The sequence below is a fragment of the Oncorhynchus nerka genome, linkage group LG2, assembly GCF_034236695.1.
Source record: "Oncorhynchus nerka isolate Pitt River linkage group LG2, Oner_Uvic_2.0, whole genome shotgun sequence".
Lineage (NCBI taxonomy): Eukaryota > Metazoa > Chordata > Actinopteri > Salmoniformes > Salmonidae > Oncorhynchus > Oncorhynchus nerka.
Window position 1 is genome coordinate 73,366,651 of NC_088397.1, and position 27,999 is coordinate 73,394,649.

Consider the following 27,999-nt stretch of genomic DNA (forward strand, 5'->3'; position numbering starts at 1 on the left):
CGTTCAAAATAGAGTAAATACATTCTAAATTGTGACAAATAACTGCTTCTCCTGCCATCTAATGTTGGGATAACCCAATATGTACCTACTCTTAAATAAGGAGCCTGTCTTAAGGTTCAAGGACCTTGTATGTTATTTTAGAGGTAGACTGGCTCTGGCAGCAAAATATTCTATTGAAACGTGAATCGATTCTCAATTGGAATACGGTTCTAGAAACAGAAGCCCGTTACGTTCGTTCATATAACATCCAAATAATTTATCGCAAAATATACACTGTACACTGTTTACCGGCTTTATCACAGTTGTAGCCGACAGTATTTTTTTCAGTGACAACACGTTTCTGGTGGCCTTATTCCATTACATACACAGGCGTTCAGAGCACGATAGATTGCTAATTAGCAGAGGTGGTCCGTCTGTCTTCCAAAAAACACGCGCTGTAACATAGCGATATGGCCGTGTGGGAACACTAACCCTAAAAAAGGTGTATCAATTGAACCGTTTAAAAAAAATGTTTTAAACGTATTGCTTGCTGATATGAAAAATAAGGTCCTTATGTTTCCAAAACTGTACTGCAAGCAACGCGTGTTAATGTTCAAAACAAGTGTCAGGGATCTTAACAAAAAACCCTATACAGAAGACGCCTTCGCCCAATGACTTATGTGTAATGTAATTGAACTGAGGGTCATGATCAAGGGCTAATGTTGGGATGGCTCAAGCTACTTACTAGTGTTTCTTAAAACTAAGAATATTTATTAGCTTATTTCCCCCTACTGATTGAGATGATCACATAATTTGGTATATTTTAATTTAAAAGAACAGACATTAACTAATACAAACTGGTCATACATTTTTACATTGGCCTAAAGAAAGCAGACATTACACATGAAAAAAAAAAAACATTGGTTTTCCAACAGCCACATCCTCATCGGCCTAGGCTCCAGGCTTCGCACTCGTAGGTGAAGTGAAAGCCTGTTTTCATTGACTAAAACCAGTATGTTTTGAGGCTGATGTAGCTTTCAAGGATATCTATTCCAGGGCATCAAGAGCCAAATGCTTTTGAGGTCAATACAGAGTGTAACCGGTGGGAATCACCAGTGACTGCTGCTTCTTCTGCCATCTCCTGTCTCTGACTGGCTGTTCCTGTATCCTTCCCTGGCTGTGTGTGCTTGGCTTTGCTAGCCTTTCTGGAAGAGCGGTACTGTCGGATGGCCTGTATGACATCTGGGGAAGTCCAGTGTTGATGGGTCAAGGCATGTTGTATGGTGAAGGGCCCGTCTCGAGTGCGGCGCACTCCCTTACATAAGGCCGTGCTGCGGAGCTCCAAGCCCACTTCATGCAGGATTCTGCACAGGTACCGCTGGGTTTCATTCAAACACTGCACCTCTGCGAGAGGGAGAAAACTGGTTAATGAAATGTACAAAACTGAATTAGCAAGTTTCAAGTTGTATTAGTCGTATGTAAGGGACACGCATGGTATACATTGTCCAATGAAATGCTTACTTGCAGGTTCCTTTTTGACATTGCATTAACAATATGAAATAGTAAAAAAATAAGAATATGAACAAAGTAAATGGCAGTAGAATAGAATTAACATTTGAGAAATATGTATAATACAGATAGGCACAATTTATAGTACCATATTTACACATGTATTGGGTAAGGGGGAGGGGAGTGTATACATTTAATTGAGCACTGGGCAATTCCACAGTAACAGATTTGATTTATAGTACAATATCTACACATGTATTGGGAAAAGAGTGTCAAGTGTATAAATTGAATTAAGCACTGGGCAGTTCCACGGTAACATAACTGTATGTCAAACAAAAACCAATGACTGCAAAGTTAAACAAACCATACAACTATGCACAATAACTACATTTAACTATTTATACTGTAGTTCTTGTGCATAGAGTTGTATGGTTTGTTTAACTTTGCAATCATTGGTTTTGGTTTGGCATACATTTTAAAGTGAAAAATCAGTCTCAGTGTCACTGTCATCATGGAATTGCCCCACTATTCAAGAATACTGGATACATATCTAATGCAACTGTTGCAGTTCATCAGTTAGAAAGAGCCATGTGCCATGTCCTATTGCATGCGAGTGTGTCCCTGTGTCTTTGTGTGTGATCAAGTGTCTATCTAGCAGGGTGTTGTACAGTACAGGTGAAACTGGAGGTGGCAATACATTTACCCAAGGTAAAATGGGGTGGTTGGAAGTGTAATAAACGCAGGCCTGTCATAATAGGGGGAGACTTCCCGTCGGGACGCAGTTCCCCCTTCACAGCCAGCTCATAGGCCCCCTGGGTGCTCATGTCCACCTTAGAGTACCTGCCAGAGCAAACAGTTATCCTACACTGCTCCACACACTAGGTATAGCAAAAATAACAAATAAGCTTTCACTGACACAGACAACAACTGACTGGCACTTACATCACAGCATTAGTTTGGTAAGTCATGGGGTTGAATTGGTACAGGTCTATGGAAATGCTCTAATTGCAATATACCTTGGTTCAGTGAGTAGATAAAGTAAGGTGAACAGAGAGGGATAAAGAGGTGGACCACAGAACTAGAATGAATGGTGGACGTACGTGAGCAGGGCCTTCTGATTGGATCCTTGCATCATGGCCAGGACTCTCTCCAGCTTGTCCCGTGTAATGTGATCTGGAAGGCATGTCAAGGGTTGCTACAGTCAAAATAATGTTTTTATAGATTCTGTATTTATTTCAATAAGGTGAAAGGCAAAAAAATAAAGTGCTGCTGTACCTACCATATGTGGTCCTTTCTATGAGGCGGCCTGTGTGAGAGAAATTATCTGTGGCCATCCCCAATTCACCTTCCAATGTATAATCCTGAATAAATTATCGAAAGTTGAACAAGAAATGCATCATGGCAATCTCGGCATTCTATCAGAACGATGCCATATGGATTTTCCACCTCCAATAAACTGTATGCTCTTTTACTTGTAACATAAATAGAGATGGGGCGGCAGGGTAGCCTAGTGGTTAAGAGTGTTGGACTAGTAACCGGAAGGTTGCAAGTTCAAACCCCCGAGCTGACAAGGTACAAATCTGTCATTCTGCCCCTGAACAGGCAGTTAACCCACTGTTCCCAGGCCATCATTGAAAATAAGAATTTGTTCTTAACTGACTTGCCTGGTTAAATAAAGGTAAAATAAAAAATAAAATAAAAATGAACGCTTACTCTAGTGACATGAGATCTGTAGAGATCAGTCAGAGCCTTGTTTGACTGGCCAACACCTAGAACTGAGGAGAAACAGATGCCATGATGATGTACATGATCTAACATGAAAACTTATATCGGTGCAGTAATGCAGGCACGATGTGGTTCAAATGAGCATATCCCTCAGCAGTATATATATATTTTTGTAATTTGGAGGACATGACAGAAAGTCCCACCTAGAACTCCAGAGGAGAATACATCCAGGCGATGTCCCACTCCTACTCCTATGTGCTGGAACTCAGGTCCACTCACTGACAAGAAAACAGTAAGACCGTTATTGAATTCACACAAATCCAGCATCATTACGATATGGAGAGCCTCACCTTTAAAATACAAGTGAACGCACTTATAGGTTGTGTAAGGGACAGGTCATGAAAGACTTGGAAGTGATTGTACAGTGAACCTGAACATACCCAGAGGGTGATGAGCCAGAGCTGGGACAGAGGCTGCAGACAGGGTGAGCTCATTGGAACCCTCAGCCACAACACTGGTGGGCTCAGCCAGAAACTGGACCCGCTGACGAGGGGCTGGAGGAGGGGCAGCATTTATCCCTTTGGAAAGAGATTGCATCAACATCATCGGTCCCGCCTGACTCAGTAAAGCATGGTGGTTGAAATGCCAGGGTAGTGGGTTCGATTCCCAGGGGGACCAGGACAAATATTTTTTATGAAAATGTATGCTCTTGCTACTAAGTCGCTCTGGATAAGAGCGTCTGCTAAAATGACTAGAAATGTAAGATGTAAAATTATTCTCTAATTTCCTTCAACTGCACTGCTGTGAATGAACTGGACATGTGACAGGAAATCCCTTGCTGGCATTTCTTGTCGAGTGGTAAACCCATTAGGTAACAGCAGTAGCAACTCATAACGTTACTACTAAACATTACCGGCTCTCTAAAATGTCGGGTAAATACTTTCCTGTGGATATTTTGTCTCAAATTACGAGCAGCTATAGTGCAAACCGTACAGACAACAGGTAGAGTAAGCTTAAATATATATTTTTTTCAACATTCAGGCTTGTAAGGTAACGTTACATTTACACGATTTTGCAGGCAATATTTCCAGGCTGAATATACCAATTCATTGTGTATTACAGCCTGATTAATCAAACTACAATTAAGCATGCAATTATCAAAATAACAACATGGGGGATTATGTTGCATTTGTAGTGCAAAAGTAAATGCTAGTGTCAGTAACGTTACAGTACCTTTGAGCAGGTTTGTCTCGATGGTATCCCGGACGAGTTTCCAGTGGACACCGGGGGGTTTGTAAATGGAAAACAATCCCTCTAGTTTATGAAACACGCGAACAGATGGCCTCGCCATGACGCTAGATCTCAACAAATATTGTCCAGCATTTGTTACCCATAAAAGGTGTTAAATAACGCTACACTTCGTCAAATTTCACATAAACGCAGTTCCAACCTGGCAATGTTTCACATCTCGACAATGTCAACATGTGGAACTAATGCGCACGCGTAGACGTGATTTAGATATTCCAGAACACTGCCACCTAACGAGTTGGAGTAGTTACTTCACTTGCCTTGGCAACGTTAACAAATGTTTCCTATGCCAATAAAGCCCTTGAATTGAATTTAAATTGAATTGTATTTATTTAACTTAAACCCAAATAAATAAATGTTAGAGTTAGAGTTATCAAAATAATAGAATAGAATACAACTTTATTGTTCATTATGGCGATTAGGATTAAGAAGGTCACACATCAAATCACATTTTATTGGTCACATACACATGGTTAGTAGATGTTATTGCGAGTGTAGCGAAATGCCTGTGCTTCTAGTTTGACAGTGCAGCAATATCTAACAAGTAATCTAACAATTCCACAACAACTACCTAATAAAGGAATGGAATAAGAATATATACATCTAAATATATCGATGAGCAATGACCGAGCTGCATCGGCAAAATGCAATAGATGGTTTAAAATACAGTATATACTGTACATACAGTGACGGTTCTAGCTTGTATGGCTCCCTTGGCGAACCCCCACTTTTGTGCCTAGCTCACAAACTAGAATCAGGGCACCCACTCCGACAAGGTTAATTGATCCACAGTCCCATATGATATCATTGACGTGACATGCAAATGACCGATAGAAAATTGATTGCACAAATTTCACCATTCCAAATGTTTTTGTGCGGGTTTCCCATGCCGCCCCCGGGAAGATGCTGCCCTGGGCGGCTGCCCATGTCGCCTATACCTAAATCCGCCACTGTAAACATATGAGATGAGTAATGCAAGATATGTAAACATTATTAAAGTGACTAGTGATCCATTTATTAAAGAAAGTGTGTACAATCCACTTTCAAATTTGCGACGCACTTGGATTGAGACAAAACAAAACAAATTTTAACGATATAACCAGGTGCGCAACTTTGGCTTTAGAAGTGTAGCATCGCTACAGCAATATTTGTGCTTAGCATATATGCATGTCCTGAAATGGGGTGTTATGGCTGTGCGCTGCTGGTGGAGAAGTCAGGTGCAGGAGAGCAGTGAGTATTGAACAAGCGCACATTTATTATGGCAGGAGATAAAAAATAACAGAAGAATGCAGCTTCTTAAAAAACCTCCAGCCCACAAGGCAAAAGTGCAAGGCGCGAATAATGTTCAATACAAGACACTGTAAATACCAAAATAAACAAACTGTGCAAAAGACACAGAAACATGAAACCCAGTCTGGCGCGTAACGATAACCACGTAACACGAAACAATTTCACACAAAGACATGGAGGGGAACAGAGGACTAAATACAAGTAGTGTTATTAGGGAATGAAAACCAGGTGTGTATGGAACAAGACAAAACAAATGGAAATGTGAAAAATGGAGCGGCGATGGCTAGAAAGCCGGTGATGTCGATCGCCAAACGCCGCCCGAACAAGGAGAGGGGCCGACTTCGGCGGAAGTCGTGACATGCAGACTTTGTGTTTGGAATGAATTGTAAGTTCTTGTTTCTAATCTGCAAGGTTATTCACCAACAATTTTTTTTGGTATTATTGATGTTTTTTATTTTTTATTATCCAGTCTGATAAACACTCAAAACAGCCTACCTGACCGCTCAGAGTCTTCCGAATGGTCCTAAAGCACACAGTTGCCTCATTTTGTATCAGATTCCAATTTATAAAACTGGAGGGACAAAAATGGTATTTCAGAATGTGAGGGGTACATGTCCCCCCTGTCCCCAGTGAAAGTTGCACCCCCAGATATAACTATAAACAAAAAAAAACTATTCACGCAGGTGAGCTCAGGGTCTGGCAGCAATGCCGCGCCCCCAATGTCTCTTTAATTAGAAACATTATAATAAAACACACAGAACACTCAATGCATAATTAGTACAAAAAAATATAAAGATGATACCGCCTACCCTGTGTCCAGTGCTATATGTGACATTGTATCCACAAATATCAAACTGTATGCTTGTGTCAGAGGAGACGACTCCACTAGCCTAACCATGGAGCTTCAGCGGTAATGTCCTAAGGAATTTCAGTAGCCCAGTAATGTTATATAATGTAAGGTTGCAAAAATCTGGTAACTTTCCCCAAATTCTCAGGGTTTCCAGAAATCCCAGTTATGGATTCCTAGTTTCGCAACACTAGTTCTGTGATACTTCAGTGGTAGTGTTCTATGAGGCTTCAGGTAATGTCCTGAGATTTGGTGATTGATACAGACTTAGTGCAAATAGTTCTTAATTATTCAAATGGGTATGAAGAAATGAATCACCGATCACTCCATCTACAAAGCAACTTGTGTTTGTGTGTGACGTGCGTGCATTACTGAGTATGTTTGTGCAAATTATCACGTTTTCTGTAATGCCGCACAATTGAATTAAGCATAGGTATTCTGTGAACTGATCTGTAATTATTGATTATTGATAGGTTTTATTCACACCTAAACATTATAAATCCTAAACGTTAATTTATAATTGACTCTGATGGGTTGCAGTCTTTGTGTGGGAGGCACAGGCCAGAGGTAAGTTTTTGTAACGGACTAATCAGGGAGCAAAAAGTGAGTGTGGAGAAAAGACATGGGAGAGGGTGCTCACACAGGTGCTCGGAGTCCAGAGGGCCATTGCCATAGCAACAAACGATGGGCATTTATTTATTTGTCAAGTTACATAACATTGATATCTCCATACAACTTATATCGGAGTGTTTTCAGTGTAAAGTGAATTGTTGTCTGTGCCACCTCTGCAGTGTGCTGTCTGTGCCTCCTCTTTCACACTGTGCTGTCTGTGCCTCCTTTACTACAGTTTGTTGTGTGGCGCATGATGGCTGTCAAGATCACTGTCCTTGGCTCAGAAAACAAAGTTTTCATTCATCACACTGACTTCTGAAACAACATGCAAAGCTCTGCGAAGCACACTATCAACAAACAGTATTATGTGATGAAACATTGCATATGTGAATATATCAAAACTTTCACATGTAACCCAACTCTTTTGAGAAACTACACAAACCAAATTATGGACACATGGGGAAAATGTATTAATAGTGTATTTGAAGTGGACAAGTTTTCTTTACAAAACGTTATATCCACCAAAGTCAAACGTCACAACACGTTCTAAACCGCTCTGATAACAAACACTTGTCCACCTGGCTGCGCTTCGCAAACCCTGAAAAATATTGTGAAGATTGACCACCATTTTGTTTTTGTCAGGACACAAAAAACAGAGGCAGTGAGAAAAACAATTCAGGTAAATAAATACACTTTTAAAATGTTAAAAGACAATATATTATTAGCTAGTTAGATAGCTGTAGGCCACTAGGTCACATTGTTGGCTAACTAAAATTAGCTGCTAGCTAGCTAACTGTACACGCTGTTTAGCTAAGTTAATTAAATTGTTATTCATTTTTTTGCTCCTTTGCACCCCAGTATCTCCACTTGCACATTCATCTTCTGCACATATATCACTCCAGTTTTTAATTGCAATATTGTAATTATTTTGCCACTATGGCCTATTTATTGCTTTACCTCCCTAATCTTTCCTCATTTGCACACACTGTATATAGATTTTTTGCTATTGCGTTATTGACTGTACGTTTGTTTATTCCATGTGTAACTCTGTGTTGTTGTTTGTGTCACACTGCTTTGCTTTATCCCGCCTAGGTCGCAGTTGTAAATGAGAACTTGTTCTCAACTGTCCTACCTGATTAAATTAAGATGAAATAAAACATTTAAAATAAATACAAATGTCATCAAGCTACACTCGTAGAAAAAGGTTTCCAAAAGGGTTCTTCAGCTGTCCCCATAGGATAACCATTTTTGGTTCCAGGTGGAACCATTTTTGGTTTCAGGTAGAATCCTTTTGGAACCCTCTGTGGAAAGGGTTCTTCACGAAGCCAAAAATGATTTTTCAAAGTGTACTGCTATGGGGACAGCCGAGTAACAGTTACACTCTTAGAAAAAAAGGGTGCTAACTTCCTATTAGTTAGATATCTTGATGTAATCATTGTAAATTAAAAACACAGTCTCCAAATGCATTTGTAGATAACAGCCATGGAAAATTGGGTGAAATTGCAGATCCATCTGTCATTAAAGGGAGATTGTAGGCTACTGGATAGGGCAGGTAATTTTGTGGGAGGACATTACGTAAAGATTCTCCAGTTTCAGCTCCTAGAGGGGAAATCTTTGAGGACAGAGAGATAATAGCAACATAATATAGAGTGCTCTCTAATTTGTGTATAATGAAGCCTGTTTCTTTGTGATGTTTTCGGTCCTTAGAAATGGAAAGTTGTGAAGGCAGATAAAGAGAGAGGTCCCAAGAGACTAAGGATATATCCTATATGCCATGGGTTATATGTGTAGGCCTACCTATGTTAGCAAATGTTGTATACAAAAATACAGTTAAACATCACACACAATGTATAAACCTATTACAATTGGAGCAGGCCAACCCTGCTTGTGGTCTGCCGGGTGTGCAGGGTTCTGTTTCAGCCCAGCAGCTGATTTAACTTATCAAATTTAATGAGTTGATAATCAAGTGTGCTTTTGCTGGGCTGGAAAAGAAGTCGGCTCACCTAGTAGATCAGGGATCAGTGGAGCAAGGTTGGCCACCACTGGTATGGAGTTTTTTTGTTCACTTGAAATTATGCTTCAGTAATTATAGTCTACTTGTTACCACTTAATTATCTATTGTTGTTTAGACTAAGATGTCTAATCTTTACATACAGTTAGCTTATTTGTATGTATTGAAGTGATGACGTGTTAATTCTTTGAAGTAAAGTGTTTAACCTTGTTTTAAATGTTAAACTATTATTCAAAATGAACCAGTGTCTGTTGATTAATCACATATCACAATCTGCAATAAATAGGGGAGGGGATTCTGTCTATAATGTGTCTGTGTTTATGTGTTGTATTCTCAATAGAACATTTCCTTTTTGTTTATTTGTAAGATCTCAAATCTGTTTTATTTGTCTGTCACTTTCTCTCATTATGTCAGCTATGTGAATCCATTTAGCAGCTTATCATATGGCATGCATCACCAATGCAGCCATAGGCCTACAGCATGATGGCATTACTGGGCTTATGGGCATCTGTCATCTGAGGCAGAGAATAGCTGAACTCACACATTGTTTACATGTTGAGCTATACACTGAGTATACAAATATTAAGAACACCTGCTCTTTACATTATATAAACTGACCAGGTAAATCCAGGTGAAAGCTATGATCCATTATTGATGTCACTTGTTAAATCCACTTCAATCAGCGTAGATGAAGGGGAGGGGACTGTAACAGACAGGTTCAAGAAGGATTTTTAAGGCTTGAGACAATTGAGACATGGATTGTGTACGTGTGCCATTCAGAGCATGAATGGGAAAGACAAAAAATGTAAGCACCTTTGAAAGGGGTATTGAAAACTCAATATTAGAATGGTGTTCGTAATGTTTGGTATACTCAGTGTATTTTCTCAATTTAAAATAGACAATGTATATGAGGCAAACCATATACTAGATTTTGTACATGCCCTGTAAGTGCTGACATATAAAATTGTTTAGTGTAAATCCAAGCTGTGTTATCGAGGTACTAATAAAGGAGAATTAGGCTAAAGGAGATGAGCATTACAGGTGACATTTTATGAGGTTCATTTTATTTTATGTCCTTTATTTTAGAAAAGTTTCTAGCAAAATTATTGCAGTTCCCATGAATAGAAAACCTCCCACTAATAGTACATGGCTGCTTCATGTATCACTGACTCTGGATAAGCTTGTGTGTCTAACACAGCTAACATTTTAGGTAAAATTAAAGGTTAGCTTTACAATCGTGAGAGGATTTAAACTAGCTAGTAGCTAGCTAGTTAATTATGCCTAGGTAGTTTACAAGGTTAGCTGACCTTTCTCTAGGATAAAGTAATCCCTCTCACCCCCCCCCCCCCCCCCCCCCCTTAAAAGATTTAGATGCACTACTGTTCCACTGGATGTCATAAGGTGAATGCACCAATTTGTAAGTCGCTCTGGATAAGAGCGTCTGCTAAATGACTTAAATGTAAATGTAAATGTAAACCTCATTGTGGCTAGATACTTGTCCCTCATGCTAGCCTTTACAGCCAAATATCATTTCAGAAACATCAACATAAAAATATTAATGTGGCCAGCTTTGTAGACCATTTCTCTCCTCTTTCTGCATGTTTAGCTCATCTCGAAATAACAGAGAAAAATGTTTTGTCACCCGTGCTTGTTTTGTTGACATTTTAATCTTCAGTGTTGCTCCTATGGCACTAATCTGGTGAGCACCTATAGAGTACCACAGTATGAGTCATAATACCTATCAAACCTAGCGGTCAAACAAGGAAATGGTTCCAATAGTTTTTCCACCATTCATTTTTCACATAAGGGATTTTAGGAACACTTAAAATAAGGGCTGTCTTTCATGTAGGCCTACCCTGGCGTGATGTTTTGATAACAGTGTAAATCTCTCTAGCAAAAAGTACCTTTTATCAATATATTCGCCTGTATTTACCACCCAAAAATGAAATTCTAATTAGCTGCTAATGTGAAGAACTACAAATGCCATCATGATCTGGATGAGTCTGACGACTTGAGGCAAAGGTAAGAATCTCTGGATTAACTATATCATATTAACAAAATGTTGTAATTAATAAACTAGCTACATTTCTTTAAATTCACAATTCTGTGAACTTTCTTGTGCAAGTTTTAAGTTGACACAATACCTGTTAGCAAACGTGTCAGCTCGAGATGACGTGCAGAAGCTTGCAGGGATTTGTAGTCTTGCATAATGTCTACTTTAATGCTAATTAGCATTTTCGAATTTGAGAGTAAATAGAGGCAAATATATTGATAAAAGTCACCTTGTCCGAGAAAGATTTACATGGTTATCAAAACGTCACGCCAGGGTAAGCCTACACAAAACACAGCCCTTATTTTAAGTGTTTCATAAATGAGCTATGGGGAAAAAATGATGGTGGAAAACGATTGGAACCTTTTCCCTGTTTGACCGATAGGTTTTATGGGTATCATGACACCTCCACTGTGGGGCTCTATTGAGGAATGTATTGACCCTGAGGGTAGGGCTTGGTTTTAGTGGTTTCGGTAAAGATAAGAGACAGTATCTTGTTAGTGGTTTCAGTAAAGATAAGAGACAGTTTCTTGGAAACACTGTCCTGCCCTGTGTGCAAGTGCAAAGTCAAGTGTTGAACGCTCAAACATTTGTCTTTCATGGTTATTTCAAAGGCAGCATTGTCAGCATTACGTCAAGCATGAGACATCACATACTTCAAATGTCCACATATTCAATGTATTCAAATTCGTGAGTAGCTGTGAGGGCTCTAACATTACATTTCAGCCTACCACTTGAGGAAGAAAGATGACAAATTGTACAGTGTATCAGATCTTGGGAGGAAGAGAGAGAGTGTGAGTTTATTGGGATATGTGAGGTAGGGAGGGAAAGAGTGAGAGAGAGAGGGTGAGTGAGAGAGACAGAGAGAGTGTGAGTTTATTAGGGATACGTGAGGTAGGGAGGGAAAGAGTGAGAGAGAGAGGGTGAGTGAGAGAGACAGAGAGAGTGCGTAAGTGATAGTCAGTGAGAGCACAAGAGAAAGGGGGAGAACACCTATACTCTGGTCAGTGTAAGATCTTGCAAAACATTTCTAAGGTAACGCATCTGTTTCTAATTTGACCTGGGGGTCAGAGAGAAGAGATCACAGAGAAGAAACTTCTCTGAAGGTAAGTCCAGTTGTTTTGACCATTTTGGACCATGGAGGATCAAGTGGAAAACTCCTGTCGTCATCTCATGTTTTAATAGAACAGTTCAGGGGCTTTCTCTGTTAATGGTTGACTACTAGTCAGTCACTGCTCCTATTTGTCTTTCATGGTTATTTCAAAGGCAGCATTATCTGTTCAATACGTTAGGCAAAATTCTCTCATGTTAACATCTTTATAATAGCACTATGCAGTAAACCAAGACAAAACTATACTGTTAAGCGATATGTATATTTTGGATGTACAGACAGCATTTTAAGATCACATAATGTACAATAGTCTTTGTCAGTTCTTTACACCTTTGGAGAAGAGGAGACAGTGGCATAGGAGACAAGTGGCATAAATACATTAAACTCACAATTGCTGTGGTAAAATCTGAATCAGAATATATATATATATATATATTGTCCTTGCCAACTCTGTAACGAGTCTGATAAGAATCTGATAAAATAAAGCAGATACATCAGATAAGATATACATTATTTTGGGATAGACTGTGTACATTGTGCCTATTTATAGAAACTAGTACTGTTATAATGTTATAAATAATGTTATATTTATGAATGAAGATCGGTGACAATGTAATATTTCACATTGATGGCATGAAAAAAAACTCCAGTGTAATTTGTTTTTATAATCAAAGGATTGATTTTAGAGAGACAGCTGATTAGTTCTCAACAAATTCGCCATGTGTGTGTATGTTTGTCCGGGAGAGTGGGCTTACGTGTGTTTGGAATGAAGATGTCACTGGTAAAACAGATGTTCTCTTTCGCGATGGTGGCATAAAAACAAGACCAAAGTGTAATTTACCCTGTGTGTGTGTGTGTGTGTGTCCGGGAGAGTGGGCTTACAGGTGTGTTTGGAAGGAAGATGTCAATGGGGAAACAGGTTGCGCTGGCTGCAGTGGTGGTAGTGATGGGATGTGTGGGCATCATCGCTCTAATCCTCACATTAGTTCAGCACCACTTGGTGGATCTCCCCCATCGCATGCAGGTGATGAAGAAAAACTGTTACCTGGGTTGTAACTACAGTAATTGGGGAATATTCACTCTGGGAACTCACCCATGTAAAATCCTAAAATTCACCTTAAAAATCGACGTTTTTCATGTTGAAATCATTTGACTTTGGGAACGCCGTTCCAACGCGTTCCCTCCTAATTCCACCCTTGACCCGTTTGGATATCACATTTCCTTCATCATTTCCCAGACATCAATGTTACTTCACAAAGCACATACCTCACAGGATGCAACAGGGCCCCTGTCAAGCTCCCAATATGGGACAATATTCAACAATAATATGGGAAAGTAGGTACTCAAAAATGTCTCAACATTAATATGGGACTTTATGAAAAATGTATATTTATGAGATTGTCCCAGTAAGGACGAAGTACTCTTAGTTTCTCTCTCTCTGTTGGTATTTGACTTCTCTGTCTCTGTGTGTCCTTCAGTATGGGATGGTGTTCGATGCTGGATCCACACACACTTCTCTCTACATGTATCGTTGGCCTGGCAACAAAGAAAACAACACTGGGGTGGTGTCACAGATGCTGGTCTGTGATGTTGACGGTCAGTGCTGAGTGCTGTCAGTGAACCATGATTACTACTCTATTATTTGATCTCTTAGGGGTGAATACTAACTTCTACGTAAGGCAAATCTTCACTTAGTCATGCAATGACGTTAAGGTTTAAAAAATTCCAGTAACTTTCCCAAAATTCCCAGGTTTTGGAATGTAGAGGGAATAAGCTGCAGGGGCAGCCTCCAACCTGGAGTTCCTCATCTGGGATTTTAGTTACCGGAATTTGTCAATCAAAATTGATGTCAATGGGAGAGTAGTTAGGATTTGCCCCTAGAAGGAAGAAGTTAGAATATGCCCTTAAGTCATCTTACACCTATTTTCATGGCAGCTTGATCGCAAGGGCCAAGACAAATCACCCAGTACCACCCAATAATGTTTGTCACATAAAAAAATATACCAGTGACTCACACCTCTGTCCCCTGCTTGTCCGTAGGAGATGGCATCTCTAGCTATGCCCAGGACCCACCTGGTGCAGGGCTCAGTCTGAGGAAGTGCCTGGAAAGTGCACTGGCAGCCGTCCCTGCAAACCAGCAGAGGGAAACTCCTGTGTACCTTGGTGCTACCGCTGGCATGCGACTCTTGCAGTAAGTCAAGACAGCACAGTGTTATCTTGATAGGTTTAATCATTTTCATTTACCTCATCCCAATACTACGACTTTATGAATGAATGTGCAAGGAAAACCTCCCACTAATCTATGTGGTGACTACACTCTAAGAATAAAAAGGTGCTATCTAGAACCTATAACGGTTCTTCGGCTGTCCCCATAGGAGACCCTTTTTGAAGAACCATTTTGGTTCCAGGAAGATCCCTTTTGGATTCCATGTAAAACCCTTTCCACAGAGGGCTCTACCTGGAACCACAAAGCTTTTGGAACCCTTTTTTCTGAGTGTATTTAACCTCCTGTACATTATGACTGGGTGATGTATGTTCTTTCAGGCTGCAGAACTTGGTTTTAATAATAAAGTAGCATTTATGAAATCTACTTTCATTGTCCGGTAAGAATGGCTGAATATTTTCCTCTCCTCAGGCTACAGAATCACACCCAGTCTTATCAGGTGTTGGAGCAGGTAACCAAGGTGATCCAGGGGTATCCCTTTGACTTCCGGGGGGCACGGATCTTATCTGGGATGGAGGAAGGGGCTTACGGATGGATCACCATCAACTATCTACAAGAGAGCTTCATCAAGGTGTGTATGAGAGGTATTGACATGTTGAATGCACCAAGCTGTCTGTCTAAACTACTTGCACATAGCTTGGCCACCCATACATAGCCCACAAGACATGCCACAATAGGTCTCTTCACAGTCCCCAAGTACAGAACAGACTATGGGAGGCACACAGTACCACATAGAGCCATGACTACATGGAACTCTATTCCACATCAAGTAACTGACACAAGCAGTAAAATTTGATTTAAAAAATATTTTAAAAAACACCTTATGGAACAGCAGGGACTGTGAAGAACACAAACATTGGCACAGACACATGCATACACACTCACACACATACACACACACACACACACACACACACACACACACACACACACACACACACACACACACACACACACACACACACACACACACACACACACACACACACACACGATAACATACGCACTATACATACACATCGATTTAGTACTGTAGATATGTGGTGGTGGTGGAGTAGGGGCCTTAGGGCACACAGTGTGTTGTGAAATCTGTGACTGTATTGTAATGTTTTTAACATTAACATTAAACTGCCTTAATTTCGCTGGACGCCAGGAAGAGTAGCTGCTGCTTTGGCTAATGGGGATCAATAAAAAATATGAATACAAATATAGGGAACGCGCACACGCACCCACACACACACACACACTCCCGAATGGTGTCAACCTTGTTTAGGCAAAATTAACAGAGGTTTGTGGATATACAGTAGTAGTACAATTTATAACCACTGTAAAAGCTTGTTATAATGGTGAATTGCAGGTCTTTGCAGTTTAACATTATAGCTAACATACAGTATTTGTACTTCTCCTGAGCAGCACACCTTTGAGGGAGAATGGGTGAGCCCTAAAGGAAGGAAGATCTGGGGCGCCCTGGACATGGGAGGTTCTTCTACCCAGATATCCTTTACCCCCGGCCAGCCTGTACAGGACCCTGCCTCCGCCCTGGGACCCAAGCTCTATGGTTACCAATATGAGGTGTACACACACAGCTACCTGTGCTATGGCAAGGACCAGGCCATGAGGCAGCTACAGGTTCATCTACTGAAGGTACTGTGAGTAGTTGTCTGGTCACCTGTTAGATATGACTCAAAGAAATTGCAGAATGGTTTTGGGTACTGGAAAAATGCCAGGTAAAGTTCCCCTACATGTCAATATAAAACCAGTTTTCAGGAATAGAAACGTGTAAACAGGCAGTAGTGTTTTGGCCTTACCCAGGCCTTCTTTAAAGCTAAGATCTGCATAAGTTGAAACAGCGCCACTGGATGCCTCAGGTGCATTTATTATTGTTTTTAGATTTAAAAAATTGTAACTGGTCAGAGGAGCATCCTGCATCGTGGTAAAAATAATCATAGTACATACTCTGCTGTTTTATTGCACGTGCAATGGTGTCCGAGGGGGAAAAACAATGTTCGTTGTTTAAAGTAGCCACTTTGTTGTTTACGCAAACAGACGTGGCAGTTTCACCGCTATGGATTCCAGCTTTAAAGCACGTCATAAATATCTTTGGGCCAATCTAATTACCCAAAATCTGTTTGACTGAATGCTTCTCAGTTGAGTCAGAAGCATTTTATGGCTGTTTAAAGGGCTGTTTTTCTTTTGATTCAAGCAAACTTCCTCCTCTCTTAGATGAGTGGGTCTACCCGCCCAGTCAAGCACCCCTGCTACCACCTGGGCTACAACCTAACCCTGACTCTGGGTGACCTCTATGACTCCCCCTGCGTTGCCAGACCCGTGACCTTTGATCCGGCCTCAGAGGTTACCTTCACAGGGACCAGTGAGCCACCGCGATGTCTCAACCAGATGAAGAACATCATGAACCTGACTGACTGCTCCCTGGCTCCTGACTGTGGCTTCAACGGGGTATACCAGCCCCCAGTCAGTGGCGACTTCTTTGTGAGTGTTCATCCTATATCTACGCAAAGCCCACTCAACTGGCACTCCAGGCAGGCTCAATCAAACACTCCAATTTGAAACATGTCTGAACTTTGTACAGTATATATTGTCACCATCATACTGTTCCTTCTCCCTAGGCTTTCTCAACATACTATTATACCTTTGACTTCCTTGGTCTGGCTCCTCAGCCTTCTCTGGCTGAGGCTACCACAACTATAGACACATTCTGTAAAAGGACCTGGGACTCGGTGAGATATAGAGACCTCTGCTGACCTTCCACATTACCAGTACACTTCCTAAAATCGAGCGGCATCTCGTTGTTGTTGGCAATCACGCCTACTAATGTTGTGTCATCACAACGGTGGTTTGATAGAAATAGGAGACAGAGAATATTAAGGTAGCCTGTAATTAAAACATTTGAGAGGGCCCATCTCTGCAAGCAAAAAAGCCTTGTAATTTAAATACTGCATAATGGCACAGCATTTCATAAACTTTAATAGATCTAAAACAAGTGTAATTTATATTTACAATGCATTTATCCAAACAGATTAATAATTTACCTACTGTAGCTCTTATCAAGTTGTAAATTACAGTGCATGGAGAATGGTGTTATTTCTATCTGAAAAATTAATTTGATGCTTTTTCCACTTGGGACCGGCAGGTAGACTCCACGTTATTCATGGTTTCCTCACACGTAAAGGTGGTGGAATTATTAGGGATATAAGTCAAGGTCAGAATACAGCATATCTGTCTACACACCTTCATTTATTTGATCGCCACCCCCAACAAATAGGGGGTGAATAGCATGCTATTCTCACGCTTAAGTTCAAGGTCAGAATACACATAGAGAGAAAAGTGCATAAAAAGGGAATTATGTTCCATTTACGCCACTGATGAAGACAGCTTGTCTGTCGTAACGTTGGTTATTAGGTTATTCAATTATTGCATCTGAGCTCCTAGAGTGTGTGACTCTCCTTTTCTTTTTCATGTGTTTTACTCCGCAAGCCAGCACCTCACCTAAACAGGTGTGCGTTTCTTTCACCTCCATGTACACCACTTACCTCGGGTCAGAATCGGCCCCAATGTTACTACAACTTTGTTTGTGATAATATCAATTATTTTGGCAGCTCAAGACAGAGTATAGTGAAAAGGACAAGTACCTTCGTGATTACTGTGCCTCAGCAAACTACATAATGACAGTACTACTAGACGGCTACAAGTTCAACCAGACCTGGGGAAATATATACTTCCAGAGACAGGTGTGTGCTTAACACTTGTGTATTGACATATGTAAAACATCAACATCCAATTCGAAAGATTTTGCTTCAAGGACATAGAATGAAAGACATTTTACCACAGAAATCATGAAAAAAGGAATGTTCTTGTATGGCAGTAAATGTGAATAGCTGTGCTGCCTTAATGAAGCTGTGTGTCTATTATATAAAGTCGTGGGCAAAAGTTTTGAGAATGACACAAATATTAATTTTCACAAAGTCTGCTGCCTCAGTTTGCATGATGGCAATTTGCATATACTCCACAATGTTATGAAGAGTGATCAGATGAATTGCAATTAATTCAATTAAGTCCCTCTTTGCCATGCAAGCGAACTGAATTCCCCAAAAATATTTCCACTGCCCTGCAACAAAAGGACCAGCTGACATGATGTCAGTGATTCTCTCGTTAACACAGGTGTGAGTGTTGACGAGGACAGGACTGGAGATCACTCTGTCATGCTGATTGAGTTCGAATAACAGACTGCAAGCTTCAAAAGGAGGGTGGTGCTTGGAATCATTGTTCTTCCTCTGTCAACCATGGTTACCTGCAAGGAAACATGTGTCGTCATCATTTCTTTGCACAAAAAGGGCTTCACAGGCAAGGATATTGCTGCCAGTAAGATTGCACCTAAATCAACCATTTATCGGATCATCAAGAACTTCAAGGAGAGCGGTTCAATTGTTGTGAAGAAGGCTTCAGGGCGCCCAACCCAAAGTTGATTCAGCTGCGGGATCGGGGCACCACCAGTACAGAGCTTGCTCAGGAATGGCAGCAGGCAGATGTGGGTGCATCTGCACGCACAGTGAGGCGAATACTTTTGGAGGATGGCCTGGTGTCAAGAAGTGCAGCAAAGAAGCCACTTCTCTCCAGGAAAAACATCAGGGACAGACTGATATTCTGCAAAAGGTACAGGGATTGGACTGCTGAGGACTAGGGTAAAGTCATTTTCTCTGATGAATCCCCTTTCCGATTGTTTGGGGCATCCGGAAAAAAGCTTGTCCAGAGAAGACAAGGTGAGCTCTACCATCAGTCCTTAGTCATGCCAACAGTAAAGCATCCTGAGACCATTCATGTGTGGGGTTGCTTCTCAGCCAAGGGAGTGGGCTCACTCACAATTTTGCTTAAGAACACAGCCATGAATAAAGAATGGTACCAACACATCCTTCGAGAGCAACTTCTCCCAACCATCCAGGAACAGTTTGATGACGAACAATGCATTTTCCAGCATGATGGAGCACCTTGCCATAAGGCAAAAATGATAACTAAGTGGCTCGGGGAACAAAACATTGATATTTTGGGTCCATGGCCAGGAAACTCCCCATTGAGAACTTGTGGTCAATACTCAAGAGGCGGATGGACAAACAAAAACCCACAAATTCTGACAAACTCCAAGCATTGATTATGCAAGAATGGGCTGCCATCAGTTGGGATGTGGCCCAGAAGTTAATTGACAGCATACAGCATGCCAGGGCGTATTGCAGAGGTCTTGAAAAAGAAGGGTCAACACTGCAAATATTGACTCTTTGCATCAACTTCATGTAATTGTCAATAAAAGCCTTTGACACTTATGAAATGCTAATAATTATACTTCAGTATTCCATAGTAACAAAATATCTAAAGACACTGACGCAGCAAACTTTGTGGAAATGAATATTTGTGTCATTTTCAAAACTTTTAGCCACGACTGTACATGCATATAAACTCAGTAAAAAAAGAAACGTCCTCTCACTGTCAACTGCGTTTATTTTCAGCAAACTTAACACATGTAAATATTTGTATGAACATAACAAGATTCAACAACTGAGACATAAACTGAACAAGTTCCACAGACATGTGACTAACAGAAATGGAATAATATGTCCCTGAACAAAAGGGGGGGTTAAAATAGTAACAGTCAGTATCTGGTGTGGCCACCAGCCTCATTAAGTACTGCAGTGCATCTCCTCCTCATGGACTGCACCAGATTTGCCAGTTATTACTGTGAAATGTTACCCCACTCTTCCACCAAGGCACATGCAAGTTCCCGGACATTTCTGGGAGGAATGGCCCTAGCCCTCACCCTCCGATCCAACAGGTTCCAGACGTGCTCAATGAGATTGAGATCCGGGCTCTTCACTGACCATGGCAGAACACTGACATTCCTGTCTTGCAGGAAATCACGCACAGAACGAGCAGTATGGCTGGTGGCATTCTCATGCTGGAAGGTCATGTCAGGATGAGCCTCCAGGAAGGGTACCACATGAGGGAGGATGTCTTCCCTGTAACGCACAGCGTTGAGATTCCCTGCAATGACAACAAGATCAGTCCTATGATGCTGTGACACACCGCCCCAGACCATGACGGACCCTCCACCTCTAAATCGATCCCGCTCCAGACTACAGGCCTCGGTGTAACGCTCATTCCTTCTGCGATAAATGTGAATCCGACCATCACCGCTGTTGAGACAAAACCATGACTCGTCAGAGAAGAGCACTTTTTTCAAGTCCTGTCTGGTCCAGCAACTGTGGCGACGTTGTTGTCGGTGATGTCTGGTGAGGACCTGCCTTACAACAGGCCTACAAGTCCTCAGTCCAGCCTCTCTCGGCCTATTGCGGACAGTCTGAGCACTGATGGAGGGATTGTGCGTTCCTGGTGTAACTCAGGCAGTTGTTGTTGCTATCCTGTACCTGTCCCGCAGGTGTGATGTTCGGATGTACCGTTCCTGTGCAGGTGTTGTTACACGTGGTCTGCCACCGCGAGGACGATCAGCTGTCCATCCTGTAACCCTGTAGCGCTGTCTTAGGCATCTCACAGTATGGACATTGCAATTTATTGTCCTGGCCACATCTGCAGTCCTCATGCCTCCTTGCAGCATGCCTAAGGCACGTTCATGCAAATGAGCAGGGACCCTGGGAGTCAGTAGAAAGACCTCTTTAGTGTCCTAAGTTTTCATAACTGTGACCTTAATTGCCTACCGTCTGTTAGTGTCTTAACGACCATTCCACAGGTGCATGTTTATTACTTGTTTCTCGTTCATTGAACAAGCAGTGTTTAAACCCTTTACAATAAAGATCTGTGAAGTTAATTGGAATTTTACAAATGATCTTTGAAACACAGCTTATGTTTATATACATCACTGTCTATCAGGTGGCAGATACAGACATCAACTGGACGCTGGGCTACATGTTGAACCTGACCAACCTGATCCCTTCAGAGCGCCCCCTGGTGGTGACAGGTGTGCAGCATGGCCAGTGGGCAGCAGAAGTCTTCTTCATAACGTTTGCTGTGTTCCTCAGCCTGTTGGTGCTAGCCATACTGTTGCTCTGGAACCCATGAGGCAACACAACAATCGATGCAATCACACTCTGAACGTCTCTGACTTCTAGTCTCTTCTAGTCCATACAGATTATTACAATGTGATAATAGCAGTGAGTCAATAAGATCGACGGATCGGACGAGCGTGGCAGCTTCTGGAACTCACAGTAATAGTTAAAGAAATAATTTGTAATATTTTCTGTCAATATGACTGGAATTATGGAGGCAATTGAATGTATTATGTATTTATTAGGCTTGTATAAACTGCATAGGTGGATGTTTTCAAGCAAAAAGAAACCCAACAATAAATTGTAATATGACACTATCTAACTGTAAATAAATAGTGTTGCTATGAATATATATCTCTTCATAATCTAATAAATACATTTTTTCCCCCCACAAACAGTGTTTGAAAGAAGTAGAAAAGGGAGAATCATCTCAAGCGTTACATTACTACCACTACAGTATATGCTTTGGCATGCACTGACAAATGTTTTTAACATTTAAATCTGCTATATTACATATAGAACATTTAGAAATAAAAATACTTTCATAAGGGGCTATAGGGCACAAATGCATGTGTGTGTGCGTACGTGGGTGCGTACGTGTGTGCGTGTATGTGCTGCAGATTATGACATGTACCAATCTTCTCCACCTTGATCAGCAGCAGCCTGATTTCTTCATTGGCGGTTCTTTCTGCAACACCAAGCTTCCCTCTTCTTGTCTTGTCTGCTCACCCAGCTGCTTTAGCATCCTTGAAGCAACAACACACCAAATCAATGTTTGAATATTCACAGAACAGAGTCCTCTTCCACTTGCAGATAATGACAATACGCAGCCAAATCCAGACTACACACAACAACACAAACAAACAATAGCTTTTACTGTACTTGGAAGACCTGTCGGCATGTCTTACCTTGCCAGAGTTTCCATAGACAGAGTCACATTGTCACCTGTTGCAGCACTACACTCCATAAAGTGCATGTCGTACCCCTTTAAGAGTGAGGGCAAGTATCATCAATAAAAGTATTATTTGTATTTATTATGAATGATCTCAATCCTGCTTTGCTACCACTGTCAATTTCAGCACCAGCTACAGAAGTGTAAAATAATCATTTATATCACCTGTAAATCCTACTGTCCAGTCGCCCACATTCTGCCTGTTAAAGTTACAGTAACGTCAACATACCTTTGCAAGGTTCTCCCCTTCATGAGTCTGAACCTCTCGATCTAGTTCAGCACAATCAGTCTTGTTCCCAAGGAGTATAACGATGACATCATCTGGAGCCCCCTCCTACAAAATACAAAAGGTTATGACAGTACAATAGATACCAGTGGAAGAACTGTGAATCCTGCAAACAATTGTTTGTGTTGTTACATAGTTGTTCTTTGATTATAATATTAAAGGCATGATTTAAATGCCCCCTACCTGAATGCAATTGACCCAGTAGCAGATGTCACAGAAGCTCTGAGAGGAAGTGATGTCATACATCAGCATTAGACCCTGGGCTTTGTGGAACACTTGTCTGGTGATGCTGTGGAATCTGGGGAGTAGAATGTAACAATAGTATAAAATGTATGTAATTATATACTAACAAATAAAACACACACATGGAGGGTTCAAATTAGGACAGAGGAACAGATTCTGTATCGATGCATTACATATAATGAACAATTGTGATGAACTTAGGTTAGAGACCCACCTTTCCTGACCTGCAGTATCCCATAACTGTAGAGTCACTGGGCTGCCATCCACTGTCACAGACTGTATACAGGTATCAATACCTGCTCAGATGATAAGCACACAAACAAACAAACATGAAACCAGACATGAATGAGTAATATGAATAATGTACAGTAATACCATGGTGTGTTCATTTCTTCGCATGACATGAAAGGGCATGATGCCAAACATACAACAAGGATGATGATACTCACCAATGGTTGCATCGTGGTGCAGACAGAACTCTCCACTTTGGAAACGCCTCATGAAGGAGGTTTTTCCCACACTGCTGTTTCCAACCATCACCACGTTGTAGGGGTTTGAACTAGAGCCAGAGCTTCCGAAGGTACCTGGAGGGGGATCAAAGAGACTGGTCTATTACAGTTGATATCACTTCTCTGATCTCACTCAAACCTAACTTGACTTATTCCTTTGGCTACAAGTGGAGAGCAAAGGGCCTCAACAGTGCATATCCAGCAGTTAATTCCAGGTGATTCCTGCCTGGTGGGCTTACTTACACAAGACTAACATTTCCATCCCACTTGTACATCCTCACTGTTGCTATTCGATACTTACCCGGTGGCTTCTCCACAAGCTCTGCCTTTTCTTGACCTCTTTTATTCCCAGGGCCTGGCTGTGGAGCTGGAGCCACTGGTTCAGACCCTTTTCCACTCAAAACCGTGCTTGAGACAACCACCTTAGACAAATAGAAAACATCATCTCACACAAAGGACAGGATATGATAATCTCTTCAAAATGAAATGTGAAATATCCTTGTGTGTTCAAAATTCTATATACTGTCTGGTATACACACTATGTAAAACATTTAAAAGTAACAAATCAGATGTTTAACATATATTGAAATGTTAGGGCCAAATTCAGATTTACAGTATATGAACAATTTCAGTTGTGACATCACTGCAGCTCTTTATCATAAAATGTTGAATACTCAAATATCCTCAAATACTCAGGGTGTTTGTACACGTCAAGAATGCTATGAGTTCAATAAAATAAGTGAAGCCATTTGTAAGGAAAGCCAGAGTACCTCTATGAGTATTGTCTCCTTCTCTGTGCTCTGTATCTCCTGTTGGTCCTCCAGACTGACAGCTTCAGCCCTGCGCTCCTCTTGAAATCTTTCCAAAACAGCATTGACTTCTGGATTTCCAATGGTTTCTGCTCTGACCTCTGCCTCTGTTATATTTTCTCCTGTCTCCTGCTTCTCATCCTCGTGGAGTCCTCCCTGTGTCCGATGAGTAAAGCCCATCTTTCTTCTCTTCCCTGTAGCTTTGGATTCACCAACATCCTCGTGAGATTGGGAACTCAGAGACAGAGATGATTTCGAAGGAAGACTGGGGCTATTACTTTGTGTTAACAGACATTGTTCCATGTCAGCTGTTTGGGTATGTTGAATAGCAGAGATGTAAGGGTCTATACAAACCATGTCACCTGACTCTTGGGCCTCTACTGTAAGAGCAGCTGTGTCAGTTTGGCTGCTCTCGCTCTCCATGACTGTATGCACTTCAACTTCTATCTCCTCCACCTCTCTAACTTTTTCTGTTGAAATCAGTGTGTCTTCAGTCAAGTGGGACTCAAGATTAGGAACATCAGGGTTGTGAAGAGTTTCCCTAATCTCAGAGAAATCTGATTGACGTAGAAGCATGAGTTTTGCTGTCATTGAATGATTTATAATTGATTGGCTCTCACTTTCTATATTGTCAGTCTCCATGTTTCTTCTCTCTTGATTTGAAGTACTGAATGAACAGCTGAGGTCAGTCAGGACAGTCTCCTCATTTCTCTCTTCTCCTTCATTCTTCTCATTACCAGCTCCAACCTTAGATTCCATCAACATTTCAAACTCCATGCAAGAACCTTCCTCTGCATCCATGTTTTCTCTCTTGTCTTCTATCTCTGTGCTTTCTATTTCCCCTTCTTGTTTCTCCTCTGTGTCCTCCTCTTCTCTTTGTACACCTCTAGGATGCCTACGAGTCGACCCCATCTTTCTCCTCCTGCTTGGAGAAGGACTCTGATTGGAGTTGATGTTTGCTGCGTTATCACCTTGGTCCTGAACACTCTGCAGTAAGAGTGAATTGGGAAAAGAGTTATGGCTTTCATCCGAGTATGGAGTTTGGTTGAGTTGACTAGCAGAGATATTGGGATCAGTGCTCAAAGCCTCATCTGTTTGACAGGGCTCTGTTGTGAGAGTTCTATCATCATACGTCATTTGGCTACTGACACTCACTTCATTTACAAGCGGCACATGATCACTCATTTCCTCCTCGCTGAGTAACATGACCTCTGATGTGTCCAGTCCCCCTGTGGTATTGGGGTCAGTGTTTGCACGACCCTCATTCCCCTGAATACTCTGCGGTAATAATGGTTTGAGAAAGGGGTTAGTGATTTCCATACATGGAGTTTGGATGAGTTGACTAGGAGAGATTTTGGGATCAGTGCTGAAAGTGTCATCTGACTCTAGTGTAAGAGCACAATCATATGCTATTTGGCTGCACTTGATCACTTCAGAATTATTCACAAGCAGTGTGAAATCACTAACTTCTTCCTCCCTGAGTAAAGTGTCTCCTGATTGGTCCAGTCCAACACTGAAGGGCTCTATTGGGTCAACTATGTGGGCCATGCTTGCTTCATTGTTGCTCTCAGTTTCTGTATTGACAGAGTCTACAGTGAATCTGTTGCCTTTCTCTTGGTTATATAATTGATCTGCAATACCAAATGAATCGATGTATTGATCAAAAGGGGTGGGTTCAATCAGACTTTCTTCTTCCATTCCTTTCTTCTCCTCATCTGCTCCATGCTCCGGTTCCAATAACATCAGAGACTCTTCCGATGTTTCAACACCAGATCCTTCCACTGTTCCCATGTCCCACTCCAACCTCCTTCCTGGCTCTTCTATGTTTTCTGTGTCTTCCTCTGTTTGGAAATTCTCCTTTTCCATCTGCTCTCCTTCTTTCTCGTCTACACTGGCTCTATCTTTAGGCTCCATAGATATTTCAAACTCAGTGTCTTCGATGCCAAACATTCTTTCTTTTCCCAATATGACCTCTTCTCCCTCATCATAAAGGTAACGATATCCATGCATCTTACTCTCTCCATGTTCTTCCTCCTCATGTATAGCTCTATGATTCCTGCGAGTTGAACCCATCTTTCTTCTCCTGGATTCTGATTGAGCACTTTTGTCATGACCCAAAGAGCTGTCTGAGGGGGTTGATTGTAAAAAGCAGGTCATATCCTCACTTTGTTCAGGTTCAATGCTTTCTACATGGTCTGGTTGTCTAAAATGAGTTATATTTGCCATTACTATGTTTTCCTCAACTATCAGATCAACAAAGTCATCATCTTCATCTCTTTGGTGCAACGTTTCCTGATTGCCTGGACCAGTAGAGTTCATATCATCTTGCAATTCTGACTCATTTACAACAGGTTCAAGTTTCTCGTCACCTTCTCCACTTTGGAGGATTATTGTGTTATTGAATGACTCAAACTCTTCTGTGTTGGTTAAAGTGTCTGACTCAAGGGATTGATCTAATGACTGCCTAGAGCTGAGAAATGTGGAGGACTCCACCTCGGCATGCTCACTTTCCTGCCTCCTCTCTTCCTCTTTCTTCAACTCCTCTGTTATGGGTTCAGCAGCGAATCCATGAACAACTTGCAACGTAAGGTCTAGGGGCAGATGCAAGAGTGATTCGGTTCCAAGAGTATCTTGAAGCAATTCACTGCTATAACTAACTACAGCTTCACTACTAGGTTCAATATCCTCACCAACTTCCTCTTTCCATCTGTCATCCGGTTTGTCGAGTGTGTTAGAAGCAAACAAAGACACTCAGTGTCCGTTTCACTTTCCTTTGGACCCAGGAGCTCTTCTGTGTTGCTGTAGGACCAGGATTCCACAACTGCAATGGATGCCTGAAGTTGTAGGGATTTGTCTGTGTCTCCAGTTTTGGCGTCTTGTTTCTCCCCAAAGTCTGTCTCTGCTTGTTTACCTTTATTCTGACGAGTAGAGCCCCTTTTCCTTCTCTTCTTTGTAGTGTCAGGTGATTCCAGCAGATATGGGTTTTCAGTTTGAGACATATTTAATTCTGTGAGCTCATTTAATGAGGGATTATTGTCTTCCAGGTATTGTGATGTTATATATGGCTCTATACAAACCATGTCACATGACTCTTGGGCCTCTACTGTAAGAGCTGCTGTGTCAGAGGGAGTTTGGTTGCTCTCGCTCTCTGCGACTATTTTCACTTCTACTTCTATCTCCTCCACCTCTCTAACTTTTTCTGTATGTTCTACAAGCTCAGACCTTTCGATGCCAGATTCTCCTTCTACTACTATGTTGACCTCTCCCTCCACTACTATGATCGCTGGGTCTCCCATCGCCTGCTGCTCTGTCACTTTTTCTAGAAGTTCCCCAAGCTCTACAAGCTCAGTCTTTTCTATGCTAGAATCCATTTCTGCTGTTGTAATGACATCTCCCACCTCTCCTATAACATCTGTGTCTTCTCCTTTCTCTTCCTCCTGTCCCTGCTCTCTTCTCTCCTCTCCTTT

At 41.4% G+C, this 27,999-nt stretch overlaps 3 protein-coding genes across 6 annotated transcripts; 1 reads left to right on the plus strand and 2 right to left on the minus strand.

Moving 5' to 3' along the window:
- Positions 1-788: 788 nt before the first annotated feature.
- LOC115142106 (pseudouridylate synthase TRUB2, mitochondrial-like) lies at positions 789-4,719 on the minus strand. The gene is made up of 8 exons (XM_029681577.2): positions 4,447-4,719; positions 3,654-3,791; positions 3,417-3,491; positions 3,202-3,263; positions 2,768-2,849; positions 2,589-2,661; positions 2,192-2,328; positions 789-1,383 (listed from the first exon to the last, which is right to left on the minus strand). The coding sequence occupies exons 1-8, from the start codon at positions 4,562-4,564 to the stop codon at positions 1,040-1,042; spliced, it is 1,029 nt and encodes a 342-aa protein (XP_029537437.1). The 5' UTR covers positions 4,565-4,719; the 3' UTR covers positions 789-1,039.
- Positions 4,720-11,995: 7,276 nt separating this feature from the next.
- On the plus strand, positions 11,996-22,128 carry entpd8 (ectonucleoside triphosphate diphosphohydrolase 8). Of its 4 annotated transcripts, none has more exons than XM_065002466.1 (10): positions 12,003-12,437; positions 13,316-13,466; positions 13,921-14,038; positions 14,483-14,633; positions 15,078-15,237; positions 16,080-16,310; positions 16,890-17,156; positions 17,294-17,404; positions 18,284-18,415; positions 21,558-22,128. In XM_065002466.1, the coding sequence occupies exons 2-10, from the start codon at positions 13,344-13,346 to the stop codon at positions 21,744-21,746; spliced, it is 1,482 nt and encodes a 493-aa protein (XP_064858538.1). In that variant the 5' UTR covers positions 12,003-12,437; positions 13,316-13,343; the 3' UTR covers positions 21,747-22,128. The 4 variants fall into 4 exon arrangements, with proteins under 4 accessions (XP_029537465.1, XP_064858538.1, XP_029537460.1 ...); XM_029681600.2 differs by having other exon boundaries at positions 13,327-13,466; XM_029681605.2 differs by lacking the exon at positions 13,316-13,466 and having other exon boundaries at positions 11,996-12,437.
- On the minus strand, positions 21,955-27,158 carry LOC115131625 (uncharacterized). The gene is made up of 8 exons (XM_065002464.1): positions 24,494-27,158; positions 24,025-24,145; positions 23,664-23,798; positions 23,429-23,510; positions 23,155-23,269; positions 22,915-23,019; positions 22,642-22,718; positions 21,955-22,479 (listed from the first exon to the last, which is right to left on the minus strand). Exons 1-8 carry the CDS (start codon positions 26,849-26,851, stop codon positions 22,386-22,388), a joined length of 3,087 nt encoding a protein of 1,028 aa, XP_064858536.1. The 5' UTR covers positions 26,852-27,158; the 3' UTR covers positions 21,955-22,385.
- Positions 27,159-27,999: the final 841 nt, after the last annotated feature.